This window comes from Peromyscus leucopus, chromosome 3 (assembly GCF_004664715.2).
Source record: "Peromyscus leucopus breed LL Stock chromosome 3, UCI_PerLeu_2.1, whole genome shotgun sequence".
In the NCBI taxonomy this organism is placed as follows: domain Eukaryota; kingdom Metazoa; phylum Chordata; class Mammalia; order Rodentia; family Cricetidae; genus Peromyscus; species Peromyscus leucopus.
Genome location: NC_051065.1, coordinates 73,956,632 through 73,970,659, shown reverse-complemented (window position 1 = coordinate 73,970,659; position 14,028 = coordinate 73,956,632). Strand labels below are relative to the sequence as shown.

Here is a 14,028-nt window from a genome sequence, read left to right as displayed (position 1 = left end):
CTGTGAAACCATGCAGACATCTCCCCAGATCTGAGTATGTGGTTCCCAGCAGAGATGGGCCCCATCTGGTCCTGGGGCACCCAGTCAAAGTTGAGCGGGGGAACATTAGAAGGCCAAGAGCAATGTCTCAAAAATCAGAGACCCGTCTGTCCTTGCCCTGTCCCTTCCTCTGCAACCCCTTGGCTTGAGTAGAAGTTTCCTCTCCAGCAACATTCTTGGAGGCAAATCGGAGCTGGGGAACGGCCAACCCTTTCCATGCAGGGCCCTCCTCCCATATCCCAACACTTTCAGACTCCTGTTCGACAGCCTGGAGCTGTCCACTCCTTCCTGGAGGACGGCAGAAGCCAGCCTCTTTCCAAAGACCTCCTCCCACTGTTTCTGCCTTCCTTAGGCTGACCACATTCAATCTAGGGGCAAGAGCGTCTGTCCCTCAAGCCAGCTTCGTTTTCCCCAATGAGCATTTTGGAGGCTTTTAATGAAAGCGGTCTTGTGGTCCTGAGCATGCGGGGGTCTGTCTCTACCTACCCAACCCAATGAGGAATGTAAAACCACCACTTCCCAGTCAGCATCTTGCACAGCCACTCACAAGAGATTCCCAGGTGGTAGCCCTGGGGAAGGCACATGAGTCTAGGCTTTTGCTGGGGAGGCTACTCTAGTTCTTACAAGCATGGAGACCTGCCCATCCAGCCTGGCAAGAAGGGGTGGCTTGTAACAAAGTCACTCTACTCCTAGTCAACTGCTATCTTCTAGCCCAATGGTCATGAGCTGGGCAGGTGGGAGAGTGGCTGGAATTGAATGCCGCTTCTGTTTGGGGGATCCCCAAAGTGCCAGGGCCACTGCTTTACTGGTAACTTTGGGATTCAGTTCTGGGTGAGCACTCGCTTTGCAGCTGACAGTTGGGAGCACCAGAATCGCTGCCCTTAGCTTTTCCAGCATTCTCTCTAAGTTTACAATTCCTTCTGATGCCTTCCTATTTGGAGTATCAGAAATGTCTCCCCCCCCCCTTTTTTTTTGACTTACCTTTGATTGAACCTTGACTTCCCTGTGACAAACTCTTGCCATCTCCTTAAGAAACAACCCCCCCCCCCCCCGTGGCTCCAGCCAGGAACCTGATGCCTAGTGCTTTCCCTCACCACACCCAAGCCAAGAGCACCTCCAGTTAGCTGTCTCCAAATCCCCCGTGTCCACTCAGTTCTCATCCCTGATGGTCCACCTGCACTCTGAGACTATCCTGCCAGCCCCAGAAACCTCCCAGCCTACCCCCTTCTCCACGGGGACTCGATGACCTTACCGTATAAAGGAAGCATCACTCCCTGGCTTAGAGCTTTCCTGAGAGCCTCGGCATTGCCCCTGGGACACACCTCAGAAACAGGAATGGGAGGGATGCATACAAAGTGTGTATTAGTGAGTGACTCTGAAAGCAGACAAGGAGACATTGGAGACTTCAAGTTCTATCCGTAATGTTTCAAATCAGGGCAGGAAGATTGGGAGGGCAGGCTAGAGGAGGGAATATTGGGAGAGAGAAATAACATTAGTAGCTCTTTGAAAAATTCGTATGGAGACCTACTGCTATAGAAGCTTCCTAAATTTTATATGTATGTGGTTTTTAATATACATGCTAAACAATGGAGAGACAATACTCCAACTAGAATAGAACATGCTAGCAAGTAAAATAAAACCAGTACCAGAAATTGATTATCTCTGAAAAAGAGACAGTTGTTAATCCATGATGGAAAAATAAAAGAAAACTTAAAATTGTGTGGGTCGGGGGGTGAGGATAGAGAAGGTAAATATTGGAGGAGGTGCGAAGGGGCAAATATAATCAAGATTGAAACAATACTGCATGAAGTTCTCAAAGACCAAATGAAATATTATTTCTAAAAAGAAAAAACAGCTTAATTAAGCATCATGATATATTCATCATGTGTGCTAGCTCTGAAGTAGGCATGTGAATCTGCTGTAGGTGTCTCTGTACTTTGGTGTGTGCATTTGAAAAGCTAATTGTAAGAACATGTCTTTCTTCTGTGTAGCCTGTTCAAATAACTCTTTCACCATCAACTCCTAAGAAAGTCAGAGAGGTGAGGTCAGCCTTCGGTCAAGGCTGGACCCAGTGAGGCAAACGGCAGTTACCGCAGCCCCCGTTTCCCTCTGTGTTTTCTGAATGGCCCCAGCTGCCTCTCCTAACTGCAAATGGCTGTGTCACCTGCATGTCGCGTGCTAGTGAGCTCCTTCCTGGGTCCTAGAAGCCTTAGAGGTAGCTTTCTCACATGGCTCACAGGCTTGTCATTTAACAAGAGAGCAATTACTCCCAGAGTTGGGAACATCTTAGGAGTGGTAGGTAATGGAAGCGACAGCTATGGTCATCTTAGTCACACACCCTGGATCCTTGATAGCGTAAGTGTGGTGGCATCACACACAACGCTGTTGGGTTTTCTTTCATCTTCTCCATCAGAGATGGTTAGTTTCTGTCACCTTGACACGAACAAGAGGCACCTGGGAAGAGGGAGCCTCGGTTGGGGAATTGTCTCCATCTGACTGGCCTGTGGGTGTATCTGTGGGGCATTTTCTTGATTAAAATTATTGATAAGGGAGGGTCCAACCCAGTGTGAGTGATGCCACCCTTAGTCAGGTGGTGCTGGGTTCTATAAGAAAGCAGACTAAGCAAGCCACGAGGAGCAAGCCAGGAAGCAGCACTCTTCACAATCTCTGTTCCAGGTTCTAGCTCCGATTTCCTTTGGTGCACTCCTGCCTTGGTTTTCCTCAATGTTGGACTGCAGGCCGTAAGCTAAATAAACACTCTCCTCCCCTTGGTCAGTGTTTTATCACAGCCACAGAGAAGCAAACAGGGATGCCACCTGACCATGGATGCAAAGTGAATCGGATTGTTACTGGTGTTGGATTCTCCTCAGAGCCGCTACCTCCTAGTGCCTAGAAAGAAGTTTTGAACCTGAGAGCTGACTGAGTGCTTCAGGGAACATGTGACATCATCCAAGTGGTGAAACTTAGAAGTTTCTGGTCTGTGCATTCCAGGCACATTATATATAATGTGTGTGTGTGTGTGTGTGTGTGTGTGTGTATCTATTTGGTGATTTAAACATTTATTTTAAAACTTTCTCTTTTTTTCATTTTTCTTTATTAAGAAATTTTCTACTCACTCTACATACCACCCACAGATCCCATCTCCTCCCTCCTCCCACCCCCGAGCCCTCCCTCCCAAGCCACCCCACATCTCCACATCCCCCAAATCAGGTCTACTCTGGTGACCAGTCTAGTGAATATCCTAACTGCCATCATAAAGCCTTTGTCCAATGACTGATGGAGACAGATGCAGAGATCCACGCCCAGGTGCCAGGCTGAGTTCCGGGAATCCAATTGATGAGAGGGAGGAGGGGTTCTGCAGGTGGGGGACGTCAAGATCATGATGGGAAGACGTGCAGAGATGACCAGCCACACTAGTGGAAGTGCATGAACTGTAGACTAGTGGCTGTGGAGCCCCCATGGGACTGGACTAGGCCCTCTGGATATGGAAGACGGTTGTTTGACTCGAACTGTTTGGGGGGCACCCAGACAGGGAGATTGGGATCCATCTCTGGTGCATCTCTGGCAGGCTTTTGGGAATCCAGTGCCTGTGGTGTGACACCTTGCACAGCCTTGGTGCAGTGGGAAGAGGCTTGGACCTGCCTAGGCTCAGTGCGCTGGGCTCTGCTGACTCCACATTATATATTTTAGAAGAAAAAGGTTCTGCTTCAGGTGACCAACAAGCTTGAGTCTCAATCATTGCTCAGTTTCCCTTTACCAGAATCACGGAAGTGCGTTCAAAGGTCTTGGGAGAATTTGTCCCTGATAAGCACACAGACCTATCGCACCATGGCTTCCTTTCACCTCACCTCTTCACATGTTAAGTAGCACAAAACTAGCCAGGAACATTCTGGTAATCAATCCAAGGAAAAGTTGTCAGAGATGCATTCAGGCTGGGTTCGTGGGTTGTAGATGAGTGAAAGCTGTTTCATTTTACAGTTAGGTTATTATGCTCCATTCCCTACCATACACAGGGCTAGAGATCCAGAAACTGTGGGGTGTCATGATGCAAAGATGCCCCCTGCTACCGGAGAAAGGCAGGGACATGTGTGGAGCCAGGCTCCATTCTGCAAGATAAATTCCATCACCTGCTGTGTATGTGAATTTTTAATTGAAGGATTCTGTTCTCATCAGTACAGAGGCCTATCAATTTTTTTTAAATTCCATTTTAATTAACTTTAGGACTAAATTATATTTCAATTAACTAAATAGACAATGACATAAAAACTGTCTAATAAAGAATACCCGAAACGTTAACATCATGCTTATATATCAGCTTTTATCATACTAAAAAAAAGGTCATTTTGCCTGTTTTTGTGTCAAAGAAGAAACCCTGAATAATAGGAGTTTCAGACCCCATAGAAACTGTGTTTGCCATTTTCATAGCAAATACACAGGAACTCTCCAGAAGGCTCGGTGTTGTGGAGCTGTCTGTGGTGCTGGACAAGAAGCTGTGGGAATCTTGCACATGCTAGTGCCCATGTTATAGACTGTGCCTAGAGATGAGGCCCAGTTTATCAACCAAGGTCGTGTTTGTCTCCATCAGATTGGCCTGTAGCATGTCCGTGGAGGCATTTTCTTGATTAACTATTGATATGGGAGGGCAGGAACCCACTGGAGAAGTGCCACCCCTGGTCAGGTGGTCCTGAGTTGTACAAGAAAGTAAGCTGAACAAGCAAGAAGCAAACCAGTAGGCAATGTTCCTCCATGGTCTCTGTTTTGGTTCCTGCCTCCAGATTCCTGACTCAAGTCCCAGCCCTGACTTCCCTTCGGCCACAACTCATCCTTATGAATAGCCCAACGGCCCTGGTGTGCCAGTTCAGCCAGTGAAAGCTGCAGGCTTTGGCTTATTCCTGCAGGTAAGCTGTGTCTCCTCAGATGGCATATTGAAGTCCTCACTCTGAATGTCTATGGATGGAGCCAGATTTAGACATAAGTCTCTGGAGATGAAATGAGATGGGCCACACTGCATTGTGGTGAGCCCTATGTCAGATAGGACTTGTGACCTTACAATGAAGTAGAGCAGGCACAGAGGTGCACAAGTAGAGAAAGCCCTGCAATGACAGAAGATCCAGGTGATGCATCAAAAAGCCAAGGAATGCTAAAAGAAACTCACCAGCAAGATCCGAAACTCATTTTAAAAAATAAATAAATAAAAAGATAGAATACTCCCCCCCAGAGCCTTCAGGCAGGGTATGGCCCCAGCAGCATCTTGACTTGGTGTCTAGACTCAAGAATTGTAAAAGAATGGATGTCAGTCATCTGACAACCCCTCCTTAGACTTGTAGTCATTTATTATGATAACTGCAGGAAGTCACTACGCATTATGAGTGAGCCTCATTTCGAACCCCAGAGCACTCATTTGTAGTAGCTCTTTATCTGGGATTCCCTTGCAGTTGATATATTTGGAGATCCTAATAAAGTTGCAAGGCTCAGAGAATTACAATGCTCAAACTCCTGCATGCCCAGCTTTCTAACTACCCACTCTAAAATCATTCCCCAGCCGCAGGGTTGCCCTCTCTGCAACTGCTTCATTTTCTTCATGACAGACACTGACCTCCACTGCAAATCATATTCTGTACCTTTTCTTCTTGCTGACTCAGTAGAACATGGGCCATGACAGTGGGGACTATTCTGAGACACTCACCAGTGCCTGAGAGCAGTTCCAACGGAAAGGCACGCACTCAAGAGTAATCCAACGAGAAATGAATGATCAGCAAGTAGCTACTGAGTAAACAGATGAAAGCCACATGTGCCGTCACTGCTACTCTCCAAAATGATCGCCATTCCTAGCATTCTTCAGAATGGAATAAGTACACCAGTGAGGAAAACCGATCTTTACACCAATGTCAAAAAGATAAAGTTTGTTTCTGGACACACAGTTCTTTGCTAAGGACTGCCTCCCTAATACAGAATGGGTGTATTACTAGAGGAGCGGCTGGTATCCAGCTTCCCACAGGGAATTCCAAATCTTGCAGCCCAGGCTGGGTAGGTGCTGAGTTTTCATCAATGCAACTGCACAGTGCTTTCCACTAGGGGGCAACCGAACAAAGGCAGAGGCTGAGAAGCAGTTAGCCTGAGTCTACTTGTGGTTGATGATCATGAATTCATGGCAATTACGATGCTCATTCTCCTCTCCAAAAGAACTGTCTCTCAAGATCACCCTAATTAAAAAGTGAGTAATGAGTACAGAAGTTCCGGCAGCACAAAAGACACTCACAAAACTCAGACATTTGAAGGCACTCAAAGAATGAAGATAACCCAGCATGTGTTCATCCCTTGATCTAAGCAAGGCTATAGAGGGTGGGAACAACCGGTTCTAACTGAGAGGCTTCAGAGTCATTCTGCGGTCCAGCTAGGACACTGCATCTCCCTGTGTTTTTGTTCGTTCATTTGTTTTGTTTTGTTTTTTCAAATAAAGGGACAATCTCTGCTCTCTCACGGGTGTAGGAAGAGCCAGGTGACTACCACCAGACTTGCCAGAGAATCGGGGCCTTGAAAGTGTGACACAAAGCACCGTTTCATAGTCAGTGTACACATTTGCCTTCCAGGATAGTGGAGGATGTGTTAGTTTGCCTGCTGTGATGGTTTGAATAAGAATGAACCCCAAAGGCTTAGGCACCAGGGAGTGGCACCAGTTGAGAAGGAATAAGAGGTGTGGCCTTGTTGGAGGAAGTGTGTCACTTGAGGCCAGCTTTGAGGTTTCAAAAGTCCCAAGCCAGGCCCAGTGGCTCTCTCTTCCTGCTGTCTGCAGATCCGGATATAGAACTCTCAGATATTTCTTTTTTGTTTTGTTTTGTTTTGCTGTTGTTGTTTTGTTTTGTTTTACTTTGTTCTTTTTTATTATTAAGACATTTTCTATTCATTTTACATACCAACCACAGATTCCCCTCCTCCCTCCTCCTGCCCCCCAGCCCTTCAGTACCATGTCCCCCTATACGCTGCCATGCTCCCCACCAAGATGATAATGGACTAAATCTCTGAAGCCTCAAGCCAGCCCTAGTTAAATGCTGTCCTTTATAAGAGATGCTGTGGTCGTGGTGTCTCTACACAGCAATAGAACACTGACTAGGACACCTGCCTTGGAGAGAGGTGTGATCATGTGACTAAACAACGGCCAATGGGAGATAAATGGGAAAATACCTGCTTTCTCTCTGTTCACTCCAAGTTAGGTCCAATGTTCCAGGTGCCATTTTGACTTTGGGATGGGACTCATGTACCAAGGATGCACATGCAAAGAGATAGCACCTGATGGACCATGAACCACAACACCAGTTCTGGGTTTTTTATTGCAGACTTAATGTGAGGAAGATAAAGTTTTGCTTCCTTTAGGTCACTTTTTATTGGGAATTTTCAGTTACATCCTCTAAGCTTGACCCTAATTATCTCCAAGATGGCTCTAAGACTCAAGATAGTTTATATTCTTGGATCTGGATTCTCAGATTATCTTGGATGATCTACAAGATCCAGAGATGATAACTAAGTCTCAAAAGACATCTAAAGGTCAATTTTCTCGTAGACCCTTTGAGCCTCTTAAAACAGACAGTGACCTCATGCTGTCTAGCCTCTAGGAATTGAACCACTGTCCAAGTCCAAGGTTCACAAACAGGCTGCGGTGTCCGGTCACATCCCCTCGGATAGGATGGATAGAACAGTGGTTCTTACAGTGTTGTCTCCAAGTGGCAGTGACTGTTGAGCCCAAACTCAGCCATACTGCATCAGAAACTGTGCAGATGGGTCCATCAACATATGCTGGTCCTACTTCAGCCAAAAGCTTGAGAACCTGTTTCCTGAATGGAATTTCACTTGTTGTTACTAAAGAACAACCAGGAGGTACCTAGGAAAAACCGGAGCTCAGGGACTTCCTAAGGACATGGGAAGGAAGAGGCTGGAATAGTCCCCAGGGTTGAGGACAAAGGTACTTAACTCCCATGAACTAAGTAGTCTGATATTTACATTTGCCAAGAAATTCCTCTGTGATACGGAACTCAAGATTTCCAACTTAACGTTTGGCTCTTCGCCTGTGCTTCTTGAGTATGACCTTCAAGAATGAAATATGGAGCCTCCATTTGTCCTGATCAAATGATGACAGCTCTAGAAAGATCTGAGGGAGCAGCCAGCAGATTCTGACCCCCTGAGGGATTAACTTTCAGATCGAGGTGTCTGTTAAATGAGTCATGGAGCATGGCCCGTCAATTTCCCAAAAGGGGAAAAGGGCAAGTGCAGCCTTGAAAAGCAGATGTGCCAGCCTCCCAGACACTGGGGTAGGAGGCCTCCAGGGCCTATCAGGTGGAAGGCTGACATCTGTTGGCTTTCAGTTTATCTCATTGGCTTCAGTTCAGAGTGGTCTGGTAGCTGGAGGGAGCTGGCTCTGTAATGAATATAGACTTCCAGCCCATTGTGGTCAGTACTTCCTATTCTCAGGCCTCCTTAATACTTGGGAATAATTCACAAATCTCTGGATTTGAAACCCTGACCTCCTCTCAGAAGGATCCAGGAAAACGGAACACCAGCAGGTAGAACAAAGGTCAGATGAGGCTTTGACAGAAATGTACAACCAAAGAGAGGATGCTACATGTGGGATGCTTTGCCAGTGAAATGTCTCAAGCCATGGCCTTCAGAGGCAGTGACAAACGCAATGTCAAGACCCCAGCATAAAAGACTCATCACTGGGATGGTGGCAGCTACTGTGACAGAAGCCTGGGCATCACTTTTGTGGCATGACACGTAGCTTCAGGTAACTCTTACTGTTTCTTCACCCTGACAGAATTCTATGACTCTTTTTCTGACTTTCTGTTGCTGGCAATTAAAATATGACTAACGCAGTGAGCAGGAGAGTCACAACAATCAATAGGCCCTTAGGGAAATGAGAGCTTCTTAGAATCCGTTACCTGGTGTGGCAGGGGTTGGTGGCTCTGACTCTCCAGGAATGTTGTGGGTAGGATACTCACAGCCAAGGGCACACCTGGGCTGAGCTGAAACATTCCCTGAAGGCAAGCTTTCAGAATCTGGGGGCTGCTCCCACCAAACTACATAAAGGTCATGAGGCATCAAAGACTTTAGGCTAAGCCATTTCCGTTTTCAGACATCCAAGTAAACCCAGCTCCACTCACATCACAGGGATGTCCTTTGAAGGCCAGGGTTTCTTTCTTTTCCTCCTCCATCTCCAGCTAACTCAATCCCATTCTCACCCCTCACTTCTAGAATCCAAAAGGCCATGAGGCCTTGCAGACTACACTACTCTGGGATAATCAGATCTGGGGGGGGTGGGGGGGGGAGTCCTCTCCCTTCCTGATTCTTTTCCTTACCCACCACTTTCAGCAATTTACAGACACCAAGAAAAATGATAAGACATTTATTGAGTCATCTACAGCAGTTTGACATCCTCAAAATCCCAGACAAGGTGTGAGCACAGCGTTAATGGAGGCAGCGGTAGCAGTGAGGTCCGTGGGATTTATCTTTATTGTGGGAAATTAAACCCAGACGCGTCCAGCTCCCAGGAGTGGGCCTGGAGCCACGACTGGAGTACCAAGGGCTGAACCACTCCAGCCCTGACAGACGCAAAGCCTCAGAAGACAGACAGCAGACAAAACACACATGGCTGAGTACAGACACACCACAGGACCCGGAGTTCAAGGAGAGGGGAAAGAATGGGCATTTGGCCCACTTGAGGAACGTCCCTTAGCCTTGAAGGATTCCTAGGCAGATGGCACAGGGGTGCTCGCTGCACCCCTAGAGCTCTCCCCTTCCTCACCTTCAAAGCAAACAGAACAACGTGAAGAAGATAAAGCTGGAATTCAATGTCCACCAGAGCCCCGTGGCCTGACCCCTCCCCCTCAGTGCTGGTGGTTTTACAAACGGGGTGATGGTTAACCCAGGAGGGCTCAAAGCAGTAGACTGATTGCAAGGGATACCTTTTGGGGGGGTCTTTACCCTAAGAATGAGCACATAGATGTGGTTTTTTTCAGAGCTTGTAAACTGACAGGGAGCATTTCACTTCCACTTCATCCCTAGCTGGGGGGGCAGATGATGATGTAGCCATGGCCACACCATTGCAGATTAGGGGGTTGAGACTAAGTAAGTATGGGAGTCCCATAACAGATGGAGAGGGCTAAGTTTGCTAGGAAGCATCCTTATACCATGCCAACTCCATTGCTTCTCCTGTATTGTATCGTGGACTCCTGGACTTTCTGCAGGTGCAGCCCCTCCTGCATAAGGGACAGTGTACTCTACTGCTGCTTGGAGTGTTACGTCTGGCTCACATGCAGGGCTGTGCAGTACTGGTCAGGCCACATTCTCAATCAAAAACATGCTCGGCCCACCTGTTTCCTCAGGAGACCATGGGGAAGGTTTACCCTTCAGATCTCCAAGTCAATCCCAGCTCCAATAGTCTTTGAGTTTCCCCTTATAAGGACAAATCAAGGTCAAACAGCGGATGAGCAGCAAAGCTGAGAAGCCCCAAGTCCCAGGCTTCCGCTCAAGGCTCTTCCAGCTGGCTTCCAGGCTCTGTCAGCCCAAGTGGAATTTGCAGGGTCACAGTACTTGCTGCCTTCTCTTTGCAGGGGGCAGAGGGCACACAAGGCATTAAAAGTCTCTCACAGCTTTCCTTCCAAGGAAGAGAGGGTACAGACCAAACAGAGGAGGCCCTGGTGCTGGGCGGCAGGTGCCAGGTTCTTTCCACCACTGGGCCCTGATCAAGCTCCCCATCCCTGTCCCCAGAGAAGTCAGTTCAGGGAAGATGGGGTTAGGAAAGGACTCACTAGGGCTCCTGAGCCGTCAAGGAGGACCTCATCGCTGCACACGGAGATGGAAGTCAGATCTTGAGCATTGGTGGATGCCAGTCTCAAAGCTGCAACACCTCCAAAGCCCTCTGACTTGCTGGCAGCCTAAGCATTCCTGCTCTAGAATCCCACTTTATGAGGACTAGACCCTTTTCGGATCCTTCCTGCTCCCCCTGTAGCTGGACAGTTGTGACAGCAAACAGGACAAGACAAGGATGCCCTACCCCCTAAACTATGTGGTCTGTGAGATTTGGCCTTCGGGGTTTCATAGAGCAAGACCCCACTTCCCGAGAATGATCCTCCACAGACCGGGTGCCCCTTGGATCCCCTCTGCTCCTGCCTCAAGATTTCTAAGTCCATGAAGCCCTTTTTACCCACCAGATGGGATTTCTTAATCATTTGTTTCCCTTCTCTGGGTCCAGGCTGTAATACTGCAAGCCTTGCCTGGGGCCCATTCCAAGGGAAGATGGTTGGTGTTTAGATAGAACCCCAGAGGTAAACTGGGGGGTACACACAAATCAGTCAGTCTTATTGCTTGCACTATAGATGTAAGAGGGTCAAGGGGGAGGGACTTTACCCAGCCTTGCGCTGTCCCTTCACTGCCTGTGGCCCGAGAGCCAGCCCCTCCTGGAACATGCAGAATCCTTCAGCTACATCTGCTCACAAGACTAGCAAAAACAGTAATAATAATAGTAACAATAATAGAAATCCTTCAGACAGAAAAACAGGCAAGAGGAACTGGAACTTGCAGGAGGACGCAGGCCCAGGGCTCAGGAAGCAGTGAGGGCTCAGGGTTGACCTGTTTTTTTGCTGTTTTGCAGTGATGCAACTAGACAGTCACAGTTTCTTCTTCCACAGTGAAGCAGACCCATGGGTGGGGGTGATGACAAGAGAATGGGATGGGGTTCATAGCCCTGGGGCCACACCTTGGATGGAGGGTGCCACAGGCTACCTGTCTCTGCCAGGCCTAGAAGGCTAGCACGTCACATCTGAGGTCCCAGTCAAATGACCATGGCCTGAGCCTCCCTCTGCTCTAACTTGCACTGTGGTATCCAAATGGGAAAAATACACAGAACGTCATTCCCCTCACCACGCACATGCACATGCGTGCACACACGTGCGTGCACGCCCTTTCAGTCTGAGCCAACGGGAATCCTGAACCATGGCTTCTTCTAAATAGCTTGGGCTCCCTAGTAGTGTCCAAAGTGCAAGGTGATCAACTGATTCTTGTTTGGCTGATAACCTGGTTCTCAGAACAGGGGAGGGGATAGGAGGGGGAATAAGGTGTGGGGTAAGGGCCAATGTACACCCAGCGGCTGGTCCAAGCCACTCAATGTTCCTGGATGTTCCTGGGAAGGAGCAAGGAGGAGGTGCTTTCCCCTTCTGGCTTTGCCAAAGACCCAAAAAACTGAATTCACTGGTCAAGAACGCAGAACTGGTCTCTAACACCATACCAACTAGAACCTTCTCCAGCCTAACGGCTCTTCCAGGCTCACTGTTTCGAATCTCCCAGAGTTCCTTCTACTTAATACAACAGCAAGCAAGGCAGCTTCCCACCCTCCCCATGCAATCCAGAGCACAGTCATGAACAAGTCCACAGGGACAGGGACAAAAAACAAGCATCAACGTGGAAAGAGCTGGGCCACGTGGCCCCCGTGGCACTACTTTTTTCCCTTCTCTCTTCCCAAATCTGGATGCGGCCTTGTTTTAAAGTCGTAGGTTATGGCTGTGCAATGTACAGCTGGAGAGCCGGGATGGGCACTAGGGAGAGCCACCACTCCTCCATCAGTCACGTCTGCTCATGCGCATGACAGACACAGCATCCCCTCCAAACACTCTACGAGGCCCACCAGTGATTCAAATGCCAAGGGCACATGGAGGAAGTCTTGCAGACCACTAAACCAATGAGTTTAGTCATTGAGTCCAGGCCGGGGGCAGCATCTACAGTTCTTTGTCATCAGTAGAGGTGGGGCTGTGGGGAGCCCTGGACCCAGGACTTGGCTCATGGACATTGAAAGTTGCTTCAGAACTCACTGGTATCACTGTAAGGTGGCTGGTTCATTCTAGACATGGCTTTGACTTCAGGGGAAATTGAGAGGGGAGAGCTAGGGGCTCTCTGTGGGTGTCATGGCTGGAGAACGGCTTCTTCAGACCATCCACTGTGGGCAAGGAGGGTAGAAATGAAGTTATCATGTGATCAAGTCTTCAGTCAGGGCACAGTCAAGGACATGATAAGATCGTCAGCTATCCCATCTTCTTCCCAAATGCATCTGCATTTCTGGCTCTCAGCTCTTACATCAAATGAAAAGCACCAGAACCTTCCCTGACCCTCACCCCAACTTAAGTCTTTGAAAGAGCCCTGTGACCCTCCCATCATCCAGGCACACAGGAGCTGAGCACCTGGACAACGTAGATGTCAGGTAAGCAAAAAGAGCTTCCGATTGACCCACTCCAAAGGATGCTCTGGCCACTAAGCTGCATCCCTGGCCAACTGCAGGACTTGGTACAGGCTAAGAAAGGCCCACATCCAAAGTCAATTTAGTGAAAGACTTCTGGGGTGGGCACTACCCCAGCCTCTCCAAAGCAGGCATGTTTCAGCCTCAGCTCACAAGGCCTTGCACCTGGGATCAGGCCATCACTGAGGCTGGCCTTGACACAGTAGGTCAAGCTGGAACCTGGCAGAGATGAGCAAGGGCATGGACTGGGGGAGATAGGGGGCAACTTTCCGAATTTGAGGCGTATTTACATGTCACATTGGGCTCAAATGGACCACAGTAGGTGGGACCCAAACAAGAGGTGCAATATCAGCCTACACCCTATCTCTCTCTTCACCCTTGGGGAGGAGCCCAGCTTCCTACCCAGGGCCTGCCCAAGGAGAGGGGAGAGGCACAAACATGCGCAGGCGCCGGCCTGCAGCCCCGGCCTGTGCGGAAGGGAGATGGGGCTCAGGTGGCCAAGTTGTCAGCCGGGAGGCTGGACATGCGGAGCTGAGAGCTGCTCTTGCTCAGAATGGACAGTTGGGTCCCTCCATTCACTCCACTGCTGGCCAGGGACGGGTGCCGGTGCTTGAAGTCCATCGTGAAGTAACGGTTCACCTTCCAGCTCCGCCATTTTCTCTTAATCTCTGCCTGTACCTGCAGTGAGCAACATGGACGTGACTTCCCAGTGA

At 48.7% G+C, this 14,028-nt stretch overlaps 1 protein-coding gene across 4 annotated transcripts in view; it reads right to left on the bottom strand.

Annotated features, from left to right (window-relative positions):
• Positions 1-9,417: 9,417 nt before the first annotated feature.
• Adcyap1r1 (ADCYAP receptor type I) overlaps positions 9,418-14,028 on the bottom strand; it is a 107,576-nt gene continuing 102,965 nt past the window's right edge. For all 4 annotated transcript variants that reach the window (XM_037203776.1, XM_028864099.2, XM_037203777.1 and 1 more), the window contains one exon: positions 9,418-13,993. In XM_037203776.1, coding sequence (XP_037059671.1) covers positions 13,805-13,993 — 189 coding nt within the window. In that variant the 3' untranslated portion in view covers positions 9,418-13,804. The remainder of the gene's footprint in view (positions 13,994-14,028) is intronic.